Below are 24989 nucleotides of genomic sequence, written 5' to 3' on the forward strand. Positions count from 1 at the left end.
ACAATGGTACAATGATCACAACTGAATGAGACACCCTATAGATACTCAGGTCGAGACCCCCTACTGTCTCATCGGCTATCTGTATAGGCAGAATTCTATGTATTCTGCGAAAGTTTTTAATTAATATCTCCGAAACTACTGGTCTGATGTGGATACCGTCTGATATTTGGGGCCTTCCCCCTCCCCCACCCCCTCCCCCCTCCGCCGGGGCTATTCGGAACTATACCCGAAAAAATTAATAATTACAGATTTAGTTTTGGTGAAAAGTAGTGTGTATCTAAACGTTTAATACGCATTGGATGACATGAATCAACTTGTATCAACGAGTTTTTAATTATTCGGACAATGGACTATGGAGAGAGTTCCAATCTGAATTTAATTTCGTATTTTATATTTTTTATTTTTTAAATTCTATACTGTTTCTTTAAAAATTGTTCTCTCTCTATATGAAACTCTTTCATTTAACAATTATAAGGATAAAAGGTGTCCAAATGTTACTATATCTTGTATTCAATTTATTTTAATACTATTTAATAATAATGTAAATAACTATTTAATCTTACATTGCGTATAGTTTCGTAATCCCTTGAATTCTTAAATGGCGTCTATGAGACCCACATGAACGTCGGAATAAATAATACTATGAATTGCAACAGTGGCGTAACTAATGTGTTTAACAGGGCCCCCCCCCCCCCCCCCCCCCCAAAATATTAAAACCCAGAATATTTTTAATTTCACCAAACTATGCCGGGTATAGTATTACCTCGAAATAAGCAAGTGGTCTCTGCTTCGAAATAAGCAACTCGCTATCCCCTCTTCTTTGTTTGAAGTCGCCCGCAAAGTGAGAGGTACGAGAAATGAGTGAGAGGTCCATGAAAGCGCGAAGCCGATGTTTAGGGTAATAAATTGTCACGCTCGACTGAGCAGTGACATCGGTTAGTAGAAGAAGGATGGAATATATGTAAAAACTGCTTTCTATCCTTGTTCAAAAAATAACATCGCTGCTCGGTCGATCACTTTATGATCTGCCGCTACCTCGGTTCTCTCACTAGTTTTTCGCGTTCTCTATCGTCCCGTTTCGAGAACAAAGTCAAGCGGAATAGCAACCTGCTTCGAAAGAAGCAACTGTTCGGTCCCGAGCCACTTGCTTATTTCGAGGCAATACTGTATTAGCAAAAGTAAAGAAAATTATATTTAATGTTATCACAGTATTAATAAGTTATGAAAGAAAAATTTTTAAATCCTTTTGTAATTATGGTTGCGCCACTGAACTACAATTATAACTACAGTAAAACCTTACTGTATCGTTGTCGACGAGACCGTAGGGGTAAAAAATTTTTCAAGCTTCCAAGCTCTCATTTGAAAGATAGGAGGAAAGATAGAAATGTATCATTTTCATAGATTATGATGGTAGAATATGGCACTTGTATGTTTTAAAGTCCATGTGAACACCAAACCACTCACGTGGCAATATGACGAGAGTCTACTGTAAATGCTAAAAGATTGTATTCATAGGTAGAACCATTAGCGGAACATCTCTTCTTCCTGGAATCCGAAAGATGGAAACCACTACGGACAAAACTTTCACCAACTTTTACTTCCGGCAAACTGAAAGAGATGTTTCCTCTTATAATAGACTGTGCGCAACATTTGGAAAAACACCTGGACAAAATGGTAGAGAAACAAGAGCCAATAGAATGTCACGAATTAGCTGCAAAATTCACTACCGATGTAATCGGTAACTGTGTCTTTGGGATTGTTACAAATGCTCTCTCGGACGAAAATAGTAAATTCCGTGAAATGGGCAGAAGATTTTTAGCACCATGTTTTCGAACGACAGTTAGAACTGCAATAAGGCAGTTTTTCCCTCGACTGTACGTTTCGATTGGAAATTATATTCAAGCTGTTGGAGTGAACGAATTTTTTATAAATATGGTATCTGATAGTATGAGATACAGGAAAGAAAATAATATATATAGACCAGATTTTATTAACACACTCATGGAACTTCGAGAACACCCTGAAAAGCTGCCAACTGTTGGTGAGTATTTGAATTCGTAATACAAAATATAAGCGATCTTCTTTTGGAACATAATCTTATTTAACAAAATAATCACAATCTCCTTAAATATTCTTTAATGCGTTGATTACTACATTACCCATATATGTATGTGTGATGGGTTTTGCATTCAAACCTATTGCCCCTATTATTATGCATACTTATATAATTACGGATAGTATAAATTTCCACATGCCAGTTTGTTGACTCACTTAATTAGAAAACTTCATTAGAAAGTGTTGGGATTCGGGTGAATGAGTTACACCAAGTTCTAATAATATGCTTTATTAGCGGAGACACGCTGGCTCAACAAACTGAACTTCATAAAAGAAAAGATTAAAACAACGACAAATACACGTGTTCTCGATTCGCAAGTCTGAATCTATCGCTAATCTCTTGGTTTTAGCACAAGAATATACAGTGGCGATCAAAAGTTTCTGGTCAAATGTTTTTTTTTGCAGTATTCATAAAATAACAGCTACATATAGAGTAAATAGTGCCCGACTGTCATGAAAGAATTTAATTTTAACAATAAATGATGTAGTTGAAGTTAGAGGAATGTTGCGTGTTCAAAAATATGAATAAATAAATTCCCGGCTGCCATCATAGCTACGATACGTTGAAATCATGAATACAGAAGTACACAAGGTATACATATATTGGTCATCGGTCACCATGGTGTTGCCTGTAGAAACAGTAGAAAAGCGGCGGTCCCATACTAATAGCTGATGTACACGGTGCGAGAAATCTCGTAGGAGAAGCCCTCGAATGCTACTCATATACGAGCTCGTATCGTGTACACGTTTCACGTGCGTGCACGCATATTATCACGCACGAGCTCGAATTGATTTCCAACATGTTGGAAAGGCGAGTTCTCGTTCGTGACTCGCACGAAAATGAATTCGGAAAGAATGACAGGCCAGGCAGGCCATGTGCGCCCTGTAATTTTAACCCTTTATTTACTGCTTTTTTTTAATCTATTTCATCTTTCTTCCCTTGATACATTTGAAAATCGTAAATATACCCGGACATGTCTGAACTACACCACAATTTATAGTCTCTTTTTATTGGCTGGAGTGGACCTTAAAGTCTCAATGGGTCTCAAAGCGTTTAAATTAATACAGTACCTACCATAAGTAAACTGACGAAACTTATATAAGTCCCATCAGTAAATAAAGGGTTAAACTCTGAGCTCGAATCAAACGCGTTGGTACATTCGATTTATATCTCGAATCGTGTCAACACCTTCACGCATGCAAGTTTCGAGATGCGATCCTCGAACGCTTTTCACGAACGAGATTTCTCGCACCGTATACGTCGGCCATAATGCGTACGTGATCACGGACACACACGGATGGGCAGAATTTAATATGTTAGTTTCGACAGTTTTTCGAAAATATCTCGAAAACTAAGGCCGAGCAGCGGTTATATGTATAGGAAAAAGTTATTCAAAATGTTGATTTCTACAACATATTTAAAAATCATCGAAATCGGAGGTGCCGTCCGTAATCTAAATAACTACCGAAACCTCTCATCTCCACAAAAAATCAGAGAGCCCGATTGCAATTTGCCAAGAATCATCGACACTGGACTGTGCAGGATTGGAAAAAAGTGCTGTTCTCTGCTAAATCAAAGTTTAAATTATTTGGAAGTGATGGAAAACAGTATTTTCGACGTCTTGTTGGCGCCATATACAATTTTAAATAACAAATACCAACAGTCAAACACGGTGGTGGAGAAGTCATGATCTGGGCAGCCTTTTCGTATGAAGGAATGGATCATGTGTGATGGATCGCTTCGTGTATAAAGACATACTGGACAAAGAAATGCTTTCTTTTGCCAAGGATAATATGCCTGATGGATGGATCGTTCAACATGATAGAGATCCAAAACATGTTTCAAAGATTGTATCACAATATTTGTCTGCCAAAAAGGTACGAGTTTTAGAATCGGCTGCTCAATCTCCGGACTTAAATCCTATTGAGCATCTTTGGGATGAACTTGGTCGCCGAGTAGCCAACAAGAGACATTCGAATAAACGGGATTTATCCAAGACTTTAAGTGAAGAATGGTATAAAATTCCTCGACACACAATCATTCATTTAATCGAATCAGTACCATGTCGCACAGTGGGACAAAACGGCTTTTGGCGATCAAAAGTCGATTTTCGTGAATTCGAGAATTGAAAAACTATTTGCGTACATCGATAGAGAATAAACTGTAGTTTAACGTAGTATAATCCGTTTTTTCATGTTTGCTTCCGTTTTGGCGTGGTTCGCACTCAAAGTCAGTAGAAGTTCGTCAGAACGAAACGCTAATGATATTACCCGTAACTTCAATGTACGATTCTAATGAATTTTACTCGGAAAGATAAAATTCAAATGAATTATAAAGTTTACTAGATTAGTATAGATTCTATTCAGTGCATAAAGTAAGTTAAAATGTTAACAACTTTTTAAATAATAGGATCTGATTGAAACGAAGTACATTTAACTAAAATCTCAACTTTGCGTCTGATTTTTAAAAAATTCCACAACTTACAACATGTTTAATTATTACTGCAGGAAAGAGTGAATCTTTCTCTATCAGAATCTGAAAAAATTGGGTGCACGCTTTTGCACTTTTTCAAGAAAATGGCGATTGAATGAAATTACACCCACCTTGGCCGCTGCGCGCGAAGATGGAAAAGCAGTACCAGATACAATTATTAACCAGTTAACTGCATTCCACATATATATTCGTCATCCAAAACTTTATTTCGTCCTTGCAATATGCCATAATAAATTTTCATAATTGTCGAAATTGTTTTCACGAATGATTTGGTATAGATCATAATAAATATAAATATATATATTATAACAAAACATGTCTTGTCATTTTTTAATTATTAAATCCGTTTTTATTATAGTTATTAACAGTTTTGAGTCAAATTTTTGTTAAATGACATAAAATATGTCTAACAATTGAAGGATATTGAACGCGTTACACTTTATACGTGAAGATTTTGACACCCTGTAGTTCAATATGATTTATATTGGTACAACTTGAGTACCATAATATAGGCAAAAATTTCCCAAAATTTCATTAAAATATTTCCAATAGAACCGAAGTTACAGATTTTTGATCGCCGAAAGCCGTTTTGTCCCACTGTGCGTCATTGCGAAGCAGTCATTATTTCTAAGGGCATGACTTCCAAATATTATATTAAACATTACTGTTGTTTTTTAAAGTATTTTCCTGTGATTCAATTGATTTCTATTGTCACATCCCGGCGAAAATTTCAAAATTTACCACCTTGCGTTCCTTTACTAAACCTTCGGGTTTCGGTAGTCTTACTGATGTAAAGAGCGTAAGGGTTTCTCTTTACCCTTTTCCTTTAATTCATCATGTTTCTCCTCGACCTTATGCTTCCTCATCAAGCCTTCGGGTTTCGGTAATTCCCCATGTGAGGAGCGCATTATCATACTTTTTAATTTTTCATCATTCATTTCTAACCTTGTGTATCTTGTCAAGCCATTACAGGTTTCGGAACACTCTCATGCAAGGTACACAAAGAAGGTTATACATACTTATTTTTCTTTTTCAAATAGTACTGGTAATCCTCCTTGAAACTACCGCTGCGCTCAACTGCGTAGTAATAGAAACAGCGTACTGTCAGATACTCCTGAGTCAGCTATTTTTTCTTTGAATGTTAGAAACCAGGCATCTGGTTAATACCGAGTTCCTAGTTCCTTCAAACACTTCCTGTCATAAATTACCTTCCCCAAAATCCTAGACTTTCTCTTTTCCCACTCCTCTGTACAAAACCCTTATAGTTTTCCCCTGAAGCTTTTCCTCGCTTGCTCAACCCCCGTTTTTCTTTAGAAAGTTTTCGAACTCCGTTCCGAACGCATCGTCTTGTAAAATAAAGATCATTTTGCTAACACAAATAATTATTCTTGTGATTGCTATCCTTCGGGTTCACGACAGTACATACAACCAGTGTTTCTCTACCTTTTTTGTGCCATGCCGCACTTAAGCCTTTCTAAAATACTTATGCCCCCTATGTAACGTATACATAATTTTTAATATTCGTGTAAGCAGAGTATTGTAAAGGTGCTATTCTATTCCGCGCCTCTTCTTCGAGATCAACGTGTAGCAACACTTTGCATCTTGTCGCCACAAATCCAAAGCCACTAATTCAAAACCATATCTCCCCGCGCCATTATCTGTGGGGCTAGTGGCTTCTACGTCATTCTTCGCTTTTGTGCCGAAGTCGTCACACGTGTTATCAAGAAATAAGCTAATTTTATCATTGCAAGGATGAACTCAATAGAAGAAAGATCATCGAAGCAAGGGTTCGAACATGCTCTTGAAAGACGCATCAGAAAATTAGAAAAGCTATTAAAGAAGAATAAGAAACGACGCTCGAGTCGACAGCGAAGCGCGTCACCGATTTTATCGGAGGGGCTGCATTCGGACGATGGGAATAGTAAGCTGAATTTTAAGATTCAGAGAAAAAGAGACGTACTACAGGCTCTAACCTGTCTCTAGCCTATAAAGGCATATGGCGGTCTAACCGTCTGAAGTATGCATCTGTATGCATGCATATAAAAAGAAAAAATGAAGGAAATATTTTCGCGGCTGTTTGTTCTTTATGTTATAGGCTCTAACCTATAACATACAGATGGCATCGTCAATCGTGATTCTCATACAGACTCTAATCTGTGTGTAGTGAACTTCGCAGAAGTCACACAATTCTGATTGTTACAATTTCTGCATAAATATGTTTATGCATTACTATATGGTCATAATTTTCTGTAGGTTTTCAATGACCTATTTCCATGTATATTTTGCTATTTCAGAGGTTATGCGAATAACGCCAGCGTAGGGTCGGCGAATGGCTCGCATCAAGTGAAAATAAAGCAAGATATTTTGTCCGATAAAGCCAACTACACACCTGATGAAGTAATTCATGTTGCTATTGATGAATCAGAGAACGGTGGAAAAGCAATCGAAGTGGATCTATCTGATAATAATGCTTTTGATAAGGAGATACTGAATATTATCGGTTAACGAATAACTGCAGATAAAGTGTTAGCTCCGTCTCTACATAAAGAGATGGCAGTTAGATGGGAAGAAATTATTAAGCTGGGTCTGCCATTAGAGGATCGGATGGCAATCCTGAAAAAGTATCCGTCGCCGAGTAACTGCTGCTTAACCAACCTACCTAAGTGAAATGAGGAGGTAAAGGCTTCTTTATAGAAAGCAATCACCAAAAGGGATGAACGGATTATTGCAAAACAAGAAAAGATTACAGCTTGCATAGCGGTGAATGGTAAAGCTTTATCAGTTCTTTTATCAAATGATAAAGAAAATTTACCGCTCGTAGAGCTCTTAAGTGACTGTAGTAGATTACTAGCGGACATTCATCACGATGAGTCTTTAATTGATAATAAGAATCGATAACACGACAGCCATATCGTACATTAATCGTAATGACAGAATCCAATTTGTTAATTTAAATCGTATAACAAAAGAGATTTGGAAGTGGTGTGAAAAGAGAGATTTATGGATATTTGCGTCATATATACGCTCAAAAATTAACACAGAGGCCGATCGAGAATCGAGGAGGTTAGAAAGTGAGACGGAATACGAACTGTCACGAGAAGCTTTCTTCAAAATCGTTTGGAAAACCAGACCTTTGGAAAACCAGACATTGACCTGTTTGCGAGTAGGGCAAACACAAAATGCAGAACCTATGTTTCTTGGAGAAGGGATCCAGGTGCTATAGCGATTGATGCGTTTACAATATCATGGAAGCTATATTTCTTTTATGCCTTTCCCCCCTTCTCAATTTTGTTAAAAGTTTTACAAAAGATTAAGATCGATGGGTCACGTGGAGTATTAGTCGTACCATTTTGGGAGACCCAGCCCTGGTTTACCGTGTTCGAGTCTATGTTGTCAACTGATCCGTTATATTTCTCTCCAGATATTAATCGGTTGACCTCCAGCAGCAAGGAGCAACATCCTCTCTGGGAAAAGAATACCCTGGTTGCCGGGTGCTTATCAGGCGAGCGTTTCATATGAGGGGAGTTCCATCTTCAGCGATGAATATCATGATCGCCTCCCTAAGTGAAGGGTCGTTAAAACAGCACGAATGTGCAATTAAAAGATGATGGTCCTTTTGCACGGAAAATTCGATGGCTGTAGTTCTGAATACGACCGGTCGCCAGTCAAGATGAAATTTTGAGAGGAAGGGGGAGGGGGGAGGGGACGCCAAATATAAAGTGGTATCATCGGCTTCCAATTAGTTTCCGAGATATTAATTAAAAACTTTCAATACATAGAATTTTTCCTGTACAGACGTAACTAACACTACCGTCTTCGTTGTAGCAACCGTCATCGTCAAGTGTCGAACAGCCGTTCACACCATAGTGATATCGGCTTCCGTTTCTATAGGGTGTTCCATGTAAAATCTATTTTTTTAGTTACATTACGTTATGTTTTATATTTTATTACTAGTTCTCAAGGAATTAAACACATTTGATTTATACGTAGGTTAGGTGAGGGTAGACAAATTTCCGGCCGCCGACAAGCGGCCGGCAACGCTACGGCAGTCGTCGTATCTCCAAAGTTTTGAATAGAACACCCTATAGATAGTTAGGTTGAAATCCCCGCTGTGTCAACGACTGTTAGACACTTGACGATGTCAGCTTACTACAGTGAAGACGGTTGTGTTAGTTACGTCTGTATAGGAAAAATTCTATGTACAGTAAAACTTGGATAAATTCAACGAAAGAATGCTTGGATAAGTGAAACATCGCTATTCCCTCCACTTAGGGGGATCCCCCTAAGCGAACCGAGCCGCTCGACCAGGAAACCGTGTAATATGACCCTACCGTAATATTGGTGTGAGTAATACACTGGGTCCCAATCTTGGTTGAATTTATCCAGGTTTTACTGTATTGTACGAAAGTTTTTAATTAATATCTCGGAAACTAATAGGAAGCCGAAGATACCACTTTATATTTGGGGTCCCCTCCTCCCGTCCCTCTCCACCTTCCCCCTCAAAATTTCATTTTGATCGGTGACCGGTCGTATTCGGAACTTCATCCAATTCGATAGAGCCGTTCAGTGGGTCAATACCTGAAATTTTACTGTTTTTAACCAAAGAATATGAAGCGGGCGCGTCCTGTGGCTCCTTGAATTCAACCAGATTAGCGACTGCTTTGTTAGTGGGACCCGATATGGCACAGGACCCTAGAATGCGGCGGTTTTTCAAAGGAGTCTTTAATATGCGACCATCAAAACCGAAATACGACCTGATATGGGACCCGAACATAGTTTTAAGTTATTTTACGTCGTTACCTGAGAACGGAGAATTAAATTTAAAGATGTTATCAGAAAAATTAATAACCTTACTAGCACTAGTTACGGGACATAGAATTCAGACGTTCTCAATAATTAATATCAATGATATTAAGAAAATACTAGGTATATACGAGATTAAGATTCCCAGTAGAATTAAGACTACAGGTTCGAAAAGAAAACAACCAGTCCTTATCTTGCCTTGCTTTTTAGAAAACAGCAAGCTTTGCGTTGCGTCTGCTGTAGGTTCATATCTAGAAAGAATAACACCTTTACGAGGCGCTGTAGAAACTGTTCATATCTTTCAAAAAACCATATGGGACAGTCACAGACTAATATTCATGAAGTTATTTATAAAGGACAAGTTGAAATGGCGCTTATACGCTGTTTGTTTTTTGATGTTTCATTGTTAGATTATTTTGAAAAGTAAATAACATTAACTAATAATAACTATGTATAAGTATGGTCTCTCACCACCTATGTACATATAAACGTCTACACAGAAAAGTTTGAATAAATATTTCTTTTGTCATTCATACTTTTCAGTTATACACTAAATTTTAGAATATTTAATAATTACAGATTAAATTTTTTTTCAAAATCATTTATTAATATCGTAAAGAATAAAATTTTGAAATTTGCTGCTTTTCTTCTACCGCCATTTTCCTTAGGGAAATCTGATTCGATCGCAAGTGTACATATAACAGGGAGCAAGTGAACAAACAAAACGTTATTGTATTTTACAGAATTGACAGATGAGTTCCTCACCGCTCAAGCATTGGTCTTATTCATAGCTGGATTCGAGACCTCCTCGACGACTATATCCCATACTCTTTACGAATTAGCGCAAAATCATGAAATACAGGACAAATTACAGAAAGAAATAAAGCAACATGATGAAAAATATGGGAAAACTTTAACGTACGATCAAATTAAAGAAATGAAATATTTGGAAAAAGTATTTAAAGGTATATATTATTCAATAAAGTAATCATATATGGCCAAAAATACTTTTCTATTAAATTTTATTAATTTTACATAATTTTCAACCTATTGTTCTTTTATACAGAAACATTGAGAAAATATCCAATATTACCTATGTTACCGCGAGAAGCATTAAAGAACTACACGTTTAATGGTACAAAAATTACCATACCAAAAGGTACAAAAGTTTGGATACCAGCATTTCCGATCCATCGAGATCCAAATATTTACCCAGATCCTGATAAATTTGATCCTGAGAGATTCACTGAGGAAGCGGTTGCCAACAGACACCCCATGAGTTTCCTGGCATTTGGTGATGGCCCAAGAATTTGTATTGGTATGGAAAATTTTAATATTCTAACAATATTTAAAAGATCTTTCCAATAATAAAAACAGTATTAATATTGTATATAATTTACTGTATACATTAGTGTTCGAAAATAATGTAAACAGGATATCAAAAAAAGAATGTGCATTATTAACATTACAGTATAACGAAAAACTTTTGAAGATTTTGTAATTTGTAACATCATTTCCAAAATATAAGTTATTTGATATTGGTTATTTCGCTTAACGCTTTTATGACTAAATTAACCTTTTTTAATAATTTGCAATTATTACTCACACAGGGTAATCCTTTCGCTAGTGGACCCAAAAAGAAATGCCGTAACAATAGAATGAAGAAGTCGACATTCCATTTCTGTCATCGCTTACTTGACGGAGGTGGCCCCTGCAGCGGAGACGGCTGTGTGCGTGAAAATATGTTAAGAACATATTCTGTTTTCCGCAGCGTTTAAATGAGACTCTTCTGCTCATTACACACATTTTCACGCACACAGCCGTCTTCGCTGCAGGGGTCACCTCCGTCAAGTAAGCGATGGCAGAAATCGGGTGTCGACTTCTTCATTCTATTGTTGTGGCACTTCCTTTTGGGTCCACTAGCGAGAGGATCACCCTGCAAATCTGCAGAGTCTGCCACTTAACTGCAAACCCGCATGCGCGAGAACACAGAAAAATGGTAACATCGCTAAAAGTAGATATAAGTGCCATCTGTGAACTGTTGCTGAATGGTTCGAATGTCTATATTTGCGTTCCTCTGGCAACCCTAAAATTCACCTCCTTACCGCGATTTTTATTCCTCCGTTGAGCTAGTATATTTTATAGCTTCGTCTACATATATATATATGTCTACTACTGCATGTTTTTACTAAATGTGAATTAACTTTTGTTCTATCTAAATCATGTGGAACATATGTGATCCATTAAACACTTGATACCATAAATAAGAATACACAATGCGGCAAGAAAGTAAGTAATGAGGCTAGTAAAAAAATACAGAACACTAATACATAACATTGGAGACTTTTTATTTATTTCCTTCAAAATAATCTTCAAGGAATTCGGTTAAAACGTTTCAATACAACGTTTACATCGATCACATAATTGTTTTAAAAAATTTGAAGATTGTTCTGCTTTAATTTTTTTTAGTTGTCTTGTAAATGTCACTTACAGTCTGTTGAATATCAAGCACAATTTGGAATTATTTATTTTTCAATTTCAATTTTAATTGTAGGAACAAAAAAAGTTTGCGAAGGCCAAATTAGCGATGTATGTGCAGGTACACACACTGTCATACCACACTCGCCTAAGGAATCTTATGGATTCCTTATTTACTTTCAATTCATCAACCATCCTTCGGAGTGTTAAAGAGGCGTCGTTTTTAAGTAAATCTCTCGCTTTGCTTAGTACTTCGGGGTTTGATGTCGTTCTTGATTGTTCACTTCGGACATCATTTTCAATATCATTTTTACCATTTTTAAAACGTTTGAAGACGTGCATGAGGCAGAGCATTTAACATGTCACGTGTTTCACTTGCAGTACTTCCCAGTTTTACGCAACGTTTTATATTATAACGTTGCTTCATCGTAAAGATTGTGACGGCACAACAAAACAAGACATTACTTCTGTATGTTACTAAAATGAACTATCGTCTGATGCTTATTAGCTGACGCTTTAGATTATTGGAACGATTAATGAGGGGAGTTTCGAACACAAATAATCACAACTAAATCTCTTTATTAAACACAAAAAAAAACTTCACTCTTCCAGAACACAAAAATGAACATAAATCTTCTGTACTCGTAACATAACTAAAGTTTGCTCTGTTTATGTCGCCTCGTGTTTATATTGCCTTCTTCCCACTCTGCTTTTATCCGACTTCGAAAAGGAGGAGGATACTCAATTCGATTTGTATATATTTTTTTTATTTTTTTTTTATGTATGTTCACCGATTACGTCGAAACGGATGGACCAATCGGAACGAAACCTTTTGCATCTGGTAGAGTATGTCTCCCGATTGGTCCCGCAAAAAAATTTTGTATTTTTTCATTCCTAACGACTTTTATCGCAAAATACGTAATACAGTAAAAGCTGGATATATGCAACAAAAGTTTGGCTGGATATATGCAACATCGCTATTCCCTCCACGTGGGGGGATCCCCCTAAGCTGAACCGAGCCGCTCGGCGAGGAAACCGTGCAATATGATCCGACCGTAATATCGGTGTGACTAATACTAATTGAACGATAAAACTTTTTTATTTTTAACTTTTTCTTAATGAAACTTTTACTAACGCATTTGTGAGATTTGTCTTATTAAAATGGTACCAAACACGATATGATTTGAATTATATTTAGTTATTAAAATAATAATAAAACTGTACAACAAAGATACATCAAACACGCAACATGCAACATGCAACACGTCGCATGTTGTGTGCGAACGTAGAATAGGTATCGCGGCACGGTACAAACGATTTGTACGGACGCAGAATCGACACCAAGACTGGAGATATGCAACGTTTAAATGCCCAGAATCGACACCGCGGCTGGATATATGCAACATTAAATGCCCAGAATCGACACCTCGACTGGATATATGCACCGTTTGAAACCCGAGCCGACACCGCAACCGGTTTTCATTTTCAATCCTCCTTTGCTTTTCGCCAACTTTTAACATCAATTTTAGCAAGTAATTATGATTCAAACTATATCGTGTTTGATATCATTTTAATCCGAAAAATTTCACCAATGCGTTAGTAAAAGTTTCAGTAAAAAAAAGTCAAAAATAAGAAAGTTTTATAGTTGAATTAGCATTAGTCACACCCATACGTTTCGGCTCTTTGCTTTGATCATCGGACCTCTCTTTTTCCACCACTGTCTGTCCTTTTCTACGTTCACGCTTGGCTGCTCGTCGCGTTTAACCCGAGATTAGACACCTCGACTGGATATATGCAACGTCTGGGTCCCAATGTTTGTTGCATATATCCAGCTTTTACTGTACTTCATTTATATCTTCCGGCGTTTATGCTGCAGAGAATGTATCGATTGAAATGAAACCTTTCACATTTAGTAGGATATACAAGGTGTCACGCGACTACCTCGATAGCCGAAGCCGGATGATTGCTAAGGTGATTCTAAACAACTTTTTCCTTTACCAAAATGTTGGATAAGGCTTGGTTTTCGAATTAATAACAAAAAACACCGGCCAATCCGAGCGCGTACAGCGCGCAGTCCCAGGGACTGCAGCGTCGGGTACGAAAGCCGGGCCTGACGTATATCGCGAATGAACGGCTAGGCCCCGTTGGCATAGCCCAATAAAAAAACTGAACTGGTAGAACATTTTTAACCTCTTAGGCACTATGCGCCACTATAGTGGCTTTCGCGGATGTCATCTTTCTGTACGACACGCCACTATAGTGGCGCAATGTACTCGTGTAGAGAGAACAGCATTATCTGTCACACATTGCAGTGCTGTATCATTTACACGTAATTCGCGTTGAACTCTTCCGTACAGAAAAACAGCCCCGCGCAAAATTCAGCCGTGCCTAAAAGGTTAATCGTTGTTTAGAATGAATACAGAACCCAATCTCTTGTCGCCTGTCATAATGTAAAAAAGGAAATTCTAAGGATTCTAAACGGCAAATAAAAATGTTTGAAGTGGAATAATTAATAAACGTTTGAATTAGAGGCTACGTTCATGATGAAAAATTTGAAAACAATTTAAATGAAACTTACCCATTCGTTTTTAAATTAACCTGCTACGCTGAAAGCAAATAATTCCCACTAGGACACTGTGTCGATTCTGAACATTCGACGAGGAAACACCTCGCCTATTATTCAGACCTAAGTGCAATAAATGAGGGGAGTTCACTGGCCCGATCATGAAAACAGCTGTTCTACCGAACGTGTTTCCTCGTTTCCCAGTGACAATTATCTGCTTTCAGCGTAGCAGGTTAACTTAGGAACAAGTGCGAAAGTTTCATTTAAATTGTTTTCAAATTTTTCATCATGAACGTAGCCCCCAATTCAAACGTTTATTAATTATTCGATTTCAATCATTTTTATTTGTTGTTTAGAATGCTTAGAATTTCCTTTTTTACATTATGACAGGCGACAAGAGACTAGGTTCCGTATTCATTATAAACAACTAAAAATGTTATACCAGTTCAGTTTTTTTATTGTGCTATGCCAACGGGGTGGTTCATTCGCGATCTACGTCAGGCCCGGTTTTCGTAGCCGACATTGCAGTCCCTGAGCCCGCGCGCTGTACGCGTTCGGATTGATCGGTGTTTTTTGTTAATAGCTCGAAAACGAACCAACATTTTGGCAAAGGAAAAAGTTATTTAGAATCACCTTAGCAATCATCCCTCTTCGGCTGTCGAGGTAGTCGCGTGACATCTTGTATATCCGCGATGATCACGCTCGCAAAAATGTATGAAATTTGTTGTTTATTAACCATTTAAATTCGGTCAAGTTTTTTTCGGTTTATGGTTATTAGCTAAGCAACAGAAACCCAAAATCGCCTTACACTATCCTACAAATGCTACTGGTTCCACTAAAAAGTGTGAAATAAAATAATTTTTAACGAAAAACAAATCCGACTTCGAAATGCACTAAAAAGTGTAAAATAATTTCTATTTCATTTATACCAATATTCCATAGCTATTAATAATATCTACTTAATCGTTAAATAGGATACCAAATATATTTCAAAGTTTTCGGAGGCGGCGCAAAATTAAAAATACCCGAACAAACGATGCGTATAAGTCGTAATAAGTCGTAAGAGAAAAAGCGGAACATTATAGCTCCGGCTGAAAACATTTGTAATTGTAACGATTGTATCAGAAATTGGCAGCACTCCTGATGTACATGCACTATACTGCAGTTCACGAGAGACCGTACTTAACTCTCGCAGCTCACTAGGTCTAGAGAGATTATTAATAACGTGTGTTACTCCCCTCTACAGCTTGCTTCTTATTATACTTTGCGATCATATAAATGGTGGGCAGAAATATGTGACGTACGATAACTGATAACCGGTGATGATATTGTAAAGTTTCACGATACAATGAAATTCCTATTATTTTTGGAAAAAAAAAATGATGTGAACGCAAAGTAAGAAGCAAGCTGTAAAGAGGAATCACACACGCTATTAAAAATCTCCCTAGACCTAGTGAACTGCGCAAGTTAAGTGCGGCCACTCGTGAACTGCAGTATCGTTAATTTGCAATGGGTATGTTGATTCCCGTTGAATATTGTTTACTTGAAATTTTCAAATGGGTCATTTATCATAGGTTGCCAACATCTGAACTATGATCTTCCTAGTAGAAGAAAAGTTTTTAATTTTGCGCCGCCTCCGAAATCTTTGAAATGTATTTGGTATCCTATTTAACGATTAAATAGATATTATTAATAGCTATAGAATATTGGTATAAATGAAATAGAAATTATTTTACACTTTTTAGTGCATTTCGAAGTCGGATTTGTTTTTTGTTAAAAATTATTTTACGTCTCTCGAATTCCTACCTATTTGATTCGCACCTCTGTCTAACAAGATCATATTGCGATATATCTGTTTCGACCATTCGCATAACATTGTTACCGCACTGTATGCCAGCAGACATTCAGTCTCATTACCTTCTTGCCGTACAGAGTAATAATACTTTTATTAAAGGTGGAATGAAAAAATAATGTTGTATGGCTCGAATATAGTAAAATCCAATGATTATAATCATCGATAATGTTATCAGTAGGCTAGTGTTATCGATTGTAATAATTACACTTGGGGCAAACAATAAGAATTCTTTAAATACTTTTACTAAAACCTTTCTTTCGAAACTAATTTTTAATTGAAGCAGATCTATCTTCTACATGATTGTATGATAAAAGTTTTTAGAAAATACGTAATTACGTAGATGTTTTCTTGAAGCGTTCCCTTCAACTTTTCAACATAAATTGTTGCAGTGAATAGGGATCATAATTGTCATAATCGTTTACAATAAATTAACTTCGATAATGAGTATTTTTTATCCTCTATTTAATACATATTATCAAGAATCTCAAATCCCAAAATGATAATAAGCGCATTCCACTGTAGCACGAGTACAGATATAACGTGAATGTTAATTTCTATTTTCAGGTGCACGCTTTGCGAATTATCAAGTCAAGCTTGGAATTATAACAATCCTAAGGAACCACAAAGTTGATGTTTGCGAGGAAACCATTATTCCATTTAAACACGAACCACAAGCGTTACTATTGTCGTTACAGGGAGGAATAACCTTAAAGATAACAAAAATGTAAAACTAATACACCGATAGTTTGGATGTACGTACATTATCCTGCAAAGTAATTTTGCCTATATCAACATTAACCGTGATTTTCTGATAAAATTCAGTATATGAATAAAAAATATAGATAATAAAATAAATATCATATCAAGTTTTTCCGTCTAAATGCTTACACTCAAGTGGTGGAGGGCCATAGACTTACAGTAAAAGCTGGATAAGTGCAAGAAAAGATTGGCTGGATAAGTGCAAAGTGGCTATCCTCTCCACATGGGGGGAACCCCCTTGGCGAACCGGGACGCTTGCCCAGAAAGCCGTGTAATATGATCCGAACCGTAATATCGATATAACTAATTCTAATACAACGATAAAACTTTTTTACTTTTAACTTTTCCTTAATGAAACTTTTACTAACGCATTGGTGAGAGTTTTCTGATTAAAATGATACCAAACACGATATAGTTTCAATTATAATTACTTGCTAAAATTGATGTTAAAAGTTGGCGAAAAACAAGAGAGATCAAAATCAGAACCAATCGCGGTGTCGGCTCTGGTTTCAAAGGTTTCATTTATCCTGGCGAGGTGTCGATTCTGGACGATATTAAGATTTTATTTAAATGTAGGTATTTCGTTTCAATCAGATCCTATTATTTATAAATAGTTGTTACATTGAACACTTTTATTAAACCGAAATAAATTTTTGGATGACGAATATATACGTTGCAATGATTAATAATAATGGTTAATAAGGCAGTTAACTGGTTAATAATCGTATCTGTTACTGCTTTTCCATCTTCGCGCGCAGCGGCCAAGGTGGGTGTAATTTCATTCAATCGCCATTTTCTTGAAAAAGTGCAAAAACGTGCACCCAATTTTTTCAGATTCTGATAGAGGAAGATTCACTCTTTCCTGCAGTAATAATTAAACATGTTGCAAGTTGTGGAATGTTTTTAAAATCAGACGCAAAGTTGAGATTTTAGTTAAATGTACTTCGTTTCAATCAGATCCTATTATTTAAAAAGTTGTTAACATTTTAACTTATTTTATGCACTGAATAGAATCTATACTAATCTAGTAAATTTTGTAATTCATTTGAATTTTATCTTTCCGAGTAAAATTCAGTAGAATCGTAAATTGAAGTTACAGGTAATATTATCAGCGTTTCGTTTTGACGAATTTCTACTGACTTTGAGTGCGAACCACGCCAAAACGGAAGCAAATATGAAAAAACGGATTACACTACGTTAAATTACAGTTTATTCTCTTTCGATGTATGTAATTAGTTTTTCAATTTTCGAATTCACGAAAATCGAATTTTGATCCCCGAAAGCCGTTTTGTCCCACTGTGGCGCCGTAAGGCGGTCGGCCACGCATGCCAAAATTCAAAAAATGATTGCTGCTTGTCGTCTACTACTTTTATAAACAACAACACTATGACCGGCAAACAATATGTGCATGTTAGGATTTACCAAAAGGCAGCCGCGCCTTTCTCACCAGCCATCGATGGACATCTGGATTGCCCTTTTTCACAATGGTTTCTTCGACCAGTGTCGATACTATAGCCAAGCGACAGTTATATGTATAGGAAAAGGTTGCTTAAAACGCGAAAACGCGAAAACGCGAAAAAAAGCGAAAACTTTAATGCTTCGTAACTTTTGAACGGATTGTGAACGCCACTTTTTTCAAGGCCAACGTTACCCATGATCATGACCTTGACAACATATGTCAAGATCAAGGTCATCGGCGACTGAGGTTTTTTTGTGCATAATTACTATTTTCAGATCCATATAGTATTTTAAATGTTGTAATAAAATGTTCGAATAACTGTGACGCGTAATCGATATGTTCGAAATTCGAAATACCTGGAATTTGTTAATATAGTCAATCCTACGTGCAGCGAAAGAAAATTTAAATATTTGTGCCTATTTAAATTGTGACTTAAAACTACTGGACCAGGGTAAAATAAAAATTATCAAAATTGGATATTTTGGTTGAAGGTTTGCCACAACACCACAAATTAACCAGTAATTTCTTTGTTACGCCCAGACAAACAAGGTGCATATAATCAAAAGGAAAGCTATCTATCATACCGATTCCCGGAATATGTTCCAAAATTGATGACCCCATATGATGGTCTTCTTGCAATTTTAATCTACACTCAGAGTTGGTTCTTAAGCGAATTTTCCTCACATCAGGAAAACATATTCTACTTTCTATGAATTCTCCTTCAGATTGACACTTGGTGCAAGAAAAATAGCCTGTATGCCCTTTCACGCATTTAATTGAGGCTTTAACGAGAGCATCAGATATAAAAGATTTAATTATTAAACGATACAATTTTTCATTTATTAAAAATCCGTTATTAATGACATCCATTGTCACCTGCACAAAATCATTTAAAAAATTATTCATATCTTTGGGTTTCTCATAACCATGGTATCTCATAACACCAACGATATCTACTACATTTTTATGCCCTGCGATGCTACATAAAATCGGATAAACTTGGCTACTTGAATTTTTAGATAGTGGCAATCCGTCAATATTAATATTAATCTGAATTGTATTGCTAATAAAATAATTTTTAACAAAAACTACAACCGACTTCGAGATGTGCTAAAAAGTGTGAAATAATTTCTATTTCATTTATACCATTACTCCACAGCTATTGATAAAACCTATTTAATCGTTAAATAGTATATGAAATACATTTCATCCTTTTTGGAGGTGGCGCAAAATGCTCAAGTCTGTACGAAATGCATGACGATTTCTTAAGCCGAGTATCCACCTGTATCCAACGCCCGTATCGTATCACCGTTCCGAACCCTTTTGAATAGGCAGACGTTGCCTCGTTGCATGCCACGGCGTGCTACGGCTCGGACAATATTTCTTCGTTTCTTGATAGAAACGGTTCGGCAATAGGACTGGGCCACTACAGGCGAGGAGTTTCGTTTTGCTGCGTGCCGTTCCAAAGGAACGGAGGCAACGGACCCATCCGAAAAATTTGTCGATTCTTTGCCGTTGCATCGAAGGAAAGGTTTACGCATTTGCACTTGACATAGCGTTTCGTGCCGTCACTTAGGTTTCAATTTATTTGAAATCTTGCAGTATTATTGGATTCATTTCAAAATCGATGAAATTATTTATGAACTTAATCTAATTTAATTTAGACAAATTTTATCGTCTAAATATATTTAAACAGATCAATTATCTTCGGTGATACGCTGTACATAAAAGAGCAATGTTAATAAGAACCTCTGTGATTATTGAAAAAGGACAATGTTAATTATCCAGAGATTTTTCCGTTGCCGAATATCGAAAGTTCTATTGGGCTGTGATACGGAGGTGAAGGAACGGGCCGATCCGAAAATTGTCGGTTTCTTGCTGTTCAAAGGATAGGTTCGGAGACCACTTGAAACGTAAAAACAACATACCCAGGCGAAGGCCCGAAATGCTATGTCAAGTGGAAACATGACACTTGAGGCTCGAGATAATATGATCTGGAATCGGATATATCAGTGAGATAATACTAATGCAATGACTGAACTTTGTTATTTTTCATTTTTTTCTTATAAAACTTTTACCAAGATATTTGTGACGTTTTTCTGATTAAAATGATACCAAACACGATATGGTTAGGACAATTACAATAAAGAAACAGCATGCAGGAAATCGAAACTTCTCGCCTATAGGAGTTTCTTTCAAGAAACGAAGCAATATTGTCCGAGCCGTAGCACGCCGTGGCATGCAACGAGGCAACGTCTGCCTATTCAAAAGGGTTCGGAACGGTGATACGATACGGGCGTTTGATACAGGTCGATACTCGGCTTTAGGTCTCGTTCAGTGTATTAGAACATCCCATAATCTAGCATTCCGTAATCACGTACCTGATTTCATGGTAACGTACAATGTAACTGCTAGATTCCTTTGCTTCGCAATTGTACAAATTTATATATATATATAAGCGAAGGAAAAAGTGTCTTTCGCAATACTGCCGAAAGAATCGATATGAAACACATTTACCACGCAGAATCACATAACTTTCTAAATATTTCTTTGTTCACTCTTTCATGGCATCGTATACTATCGAGTTCAGTAAGAATTGGAACAGTATCAAAAGGTACACGGTGATGCCTCCCACGACCTGCAAAAAAGTTTTATTCTAATTTAATTGAACTGGGAGGAATTTAAACTAAAGCTTTTGACCTCAACTTTGCCTCATTCACTATATATTGTACAGGGCAAAACGGCAATCTTACCTAGCTCCAGCTGTAATTTAATAGTATTCATAAGCATCTTCAGAAGATTCGATGAATTTGTAGCTTACCTCGCGTTTCACCGACAAATCAGTCGCCTCGCTAAGAGCATCGTGAAGAGTAGTGCGGATTTGTTTAGCTTCATTAGTCGTCGTTTCACACGCCCAAATCATCGTAACAAAAAGAAAATTATATACGATAGGAGGAATATAGGGCCAGGATCACAAGTGTAGATTTTTCCGACCTACTTCCCCACCGCTGACTCGTACTAAACAGAAGTACAAATCAAAAGTAACAACAATAAACGTCGTGACAGCTGTTACTATGAGTTGCGTGATAAATATTTTGTTCAGTAATTGTACAAACAACCTGCGGATGTTTCCCCTCTAAATTCTTCAATTTCATCAGCAACAAAGCAGTCCTCTGTTTGTGGCGCAGAAATGTCTTGGTGATGGGTTTTCGAAATATATCAAGATCTTCGTTGATTTTCATGAAGCATGCTTTTAAAACGCATGCCGAGTTAATGTAGAACATGTCCATAATGAAGTTCACCAAGATCATGAATGGAGCGGTAAAATTTTTCACTGTCATAAACGTGAATCCACTTTTAAAGCAATTGAAGACGTGACTTGAGAGAAACAAAAATACAAAAATATCCTTTGAATGAACGAATATCGCCATGTCGTTGAAGTCCTTTGGTGCGACCATGGAGGACGCCTCAGTGAGCTCCTGAAGAAAGCGCAGTATCGCTTTATGTTGCCCGTACGTTAACAAGACAGCGTTTCCACACATGATGAGATACGAACTCTGATACAGTTTCCTTGGTAGAGTATTGGATACCGGTGAGGTGAAATCAATTTCGTATACCAAATAGAATACCGCGATCAGGAACATGGCCAAAATGGTCATTGAATGAATGACACGAATTCTTGAAAAGATATATCCTGAAGAGACACATTTGAAAGGAAAAGATTCGAATATATTTGCGATAAAATGGCAAGGTTACACCAGCGAAATGAAATCCGTGGCGTGAAATAGTTTCCATTTCTTGTTCTCCTTTAATTCTGTCATCTTCCAAGCTTCAGACATCGTTCTTTCGCAACTTGGAAAGTTACAGAGGAAAAAAATTTGATGTTAATCACGAAAATAGTCTGTCTGACAGACTAATAGAAAAAGACTTCGTTATAAAAGTGGTCAGACTGTATATGTTTTCAATAAACTCAAGATACTGATATTTAATCGTCGATGTAGGACACTTGAACGATTCTCTTGATATTAGAAAATTGTATGATATTAAAAAACAAATTGCAATACGATAATACATAACGTGAATAAATAATTTGTTGCATAGTTTGCTTTTAGCATGATTAAAAGTGGTTGTTACGTTGCGACGCGCGTCGCGTGTCGGACGGCGGCGCAACGTACAAAATGAAAAATTGATAAAAATTAATTTGGAAGTTAATTATCTATGCACGGTAGAGAAAGGTATAAGCGCTGCCACCAGTTCCAAGTGTTTCTGACGGTCGCTTTCGCGATCGTCCTCTACGTTTGGAACAATTAAAAAGTCAGTAAAATCCAATTAACGATCCTACTGCTGGGTTCGTTGATACTCTGGTCCCAGACGGGCCCCTCGATTGAATTTATGCTATGTTGGTAGGCGTGAAATATGAGATGGAAGTGTTTGGTGTTTGAATGAAATTAAACAGAATTTTGAAGCAGATCGTATAATTCCAAAAATAAGTAAAATATCAAAAATAACAACAAAAGATCTGTATAACTGATGTATGAGTTTTCAACAATGTGTACGTGCTGTGAGAAAATATAATATAAATAGATGGACTATATAAAATATATGATTTAGTAGCGAATATCAAAAATTAAATTAGATCGAACAATGTATGAACATATTAGTTTAGATTCGGACAACGATGAGGCGCTTAGATTTTAACGTGAATATTAATGCAATAGTTTGAGAGATCGAACCTAGCGGATAGAGTCCTGATACTACCAGGACCAGACGGTCTCATAGGCCGTCTCTCTGTTTCCGATGGTTGAAAATTGCATAAAACGGAAAACGAAAACACTTATTGATACCTGAGTTTATGATGCGGTACGATCTAGTGGGAAACGTCCAGGACAGCGGTCACGTAGAACTCCCGTTTTGCCCCATGTAAACCAGATTGTCTTATTAAAAGAAGAGAATAAACAACTTACCAAAGTTTTTCTCAATAAGGCATTGCAAGCAGAGATTGTACCAATAGTAATACATAAGTGGTAATAGAGCGCACTATCCGCAAGAAAAAAAATGAAAGAATTAAATGTTAAATTCGAACTGCAAATTAAATGAATTTACCTTTGTCAAAATGGTTGCGTCTGTCGGAAGACCCATTACCGAGAAGGTGCTGTCACACTGCAGCACTTGCGAAGAGAATAATTCCAAATACGGGGGTGCAAATTAAAAAATTCATCCATTAAAGTTAATGAGATTTTATTCAGAATTTTTCCATCATTTCACCTTACCTCAATCGTCGTCTGTTAAAAATATTCACGACGATTCGGTGAACATTATGTAAGAGTGGTCCCACTTAATATCCCATAATATCCCACTTCTGAAAAATTGTAGACTTTATTCGTCAACGGCTAAATCGAGAATGATCTGATTTACATCTTTTGTTAATAACATTCGTTGCCATAGAAAGTTCTGGGATTGCAGGGACAGTCATATTAATATAGTGGCCTTCGCACCACTCTTACAATTAGAACCAATCTTCTGTGCTTGGTTCTTAGTCGTCTCGGTGGTCCAAACAATCAAAATCAAATTGAAAATATAATACGTAATATACATATTAATAACGGAAAACCATACGGTAACCATATCCTTTTGAGTAAAAGGTACCACATAATGGTACACGTTAAACGTGATGTCAATGAAGATCATCATAAGCGATTCGATATTTTGCATATTATACGTCTCGTTAATCAGCCGGACAGTAGCAGTGATTTTTAAATGTTTTTTTCTAAGGTTTCTCAGTTGTTTGAGCAATTCTGGATTTTCCTGTGATTGATATACCTACTCCGCTGAAAAGATCCGGCTCTTCGTTGAACACCGTTTCGTTCAGTTTCACCAGGGAATCATTTATTTTTTCGAAACAAGCTTTCAACACGTACACGTTGTTCGCGTACAAAGCGTTTGCCGCTACCATCGACAAAAGCACATACCAACACAGTCAATTATGTATCCAAATCCGTTAACACTGAACAGGAAACACAGAATAAATAGGATGAAAAGCAACACTTCCTTCCCGTACACTAGTTTAGCTATTTTGCAAAACGTTTTCGGTGGCAGCAGAGGAGTCACATTTTCCACTTTCTCAATTATTCGTACGGTAGAATGATTTGAAATGTAACCACATAAATACATATAATGATCATAGGACTCAAGAACAAAATGAAATTGCAGTATAAAACCATGGTCGTCGGTTTCAATTACGTAATTAACATTGTATATGGATAATGAAGTGCGGTTTGCTCCCCTGCTCGGTGGCATGAAGTATATGTTATGTTCTTTTAGTTTTGTTCCTAGCACTGGCGGAAACGACGTCATATTTTGTTTTAGTTTGTATTCGTGATGCACACACCATGTGCCTTGTATTAAACAAAAGCTACGTTTATTTCTTTTATACGTTATATTATATATTTAAATCACTTATCTA

At 36.7% G+C, this 24989-nt stretch overlaps 1 protein-coding gene and 1 long non-coding RNA gene across 2 annotated transcripts in view; one reads left to right on the forward strand and one right to left on the reverse strand.

Moving 5' to 3' along the window:
* The window catches only part of LOC117610876 (putative cytochrome P450 6a13), a 44505-nt gene extending 26797 nt beyond the window's left edge, over nt 1-17708 (forward strand). Inside the window, exons 3-6 of the mRNA XM_034338712.2 lie at nt 1516-2041; nt 10156-10377; nt 10479-10730; nt 16873-17708. Of these exons, the coding sequence (XP_034194603.1) occupies nt 1516-2041; nt 10156-10377; nt 10479-10730; nt 16873-17036 (1164 nt within the window). The 3' untranslated portion in view covers nt 17037-17708. The remainder of the gene's footprint in view (nt 1-1515; nt 2042-10155; nt 10378-10478; nt 10731-16872) is intronic.
* Nucleotides 17709-23374: 5666 nt separating this feature from the next.
* LOC117610885 (uncharacterized) lies at nt 23375-24142 on the reverse strand. Its single transcript, XR_004583029.2, has 3 exons — nt 23797-24142; nt 23630-23694; nt 23375-23460 (listed from the first exon to the last, which is right to left on the reverse strand). It is a non-coding gene; the product is annotated as an uncharacterized LOC117610885 (long non-coding RNA).
* Nucleotides 24143-24989: the final 847 nt, after the last annotated feature.

The sequence above is a fragment of the Osmia lignaria genome, chromosome 4 (assembly GCF_051020975.1).
Source record: "Osmia lignaria lignaria isolate PbOS001 chromosome 4, iyOsmLign1, whole genome shotgun sequence".
Lineage (NCBI taxonomy): Eukaryota > Metazoa > Arthropoda > Insecta > Hymenoptera > Megachilidae > Osmia > Osmia lignaria.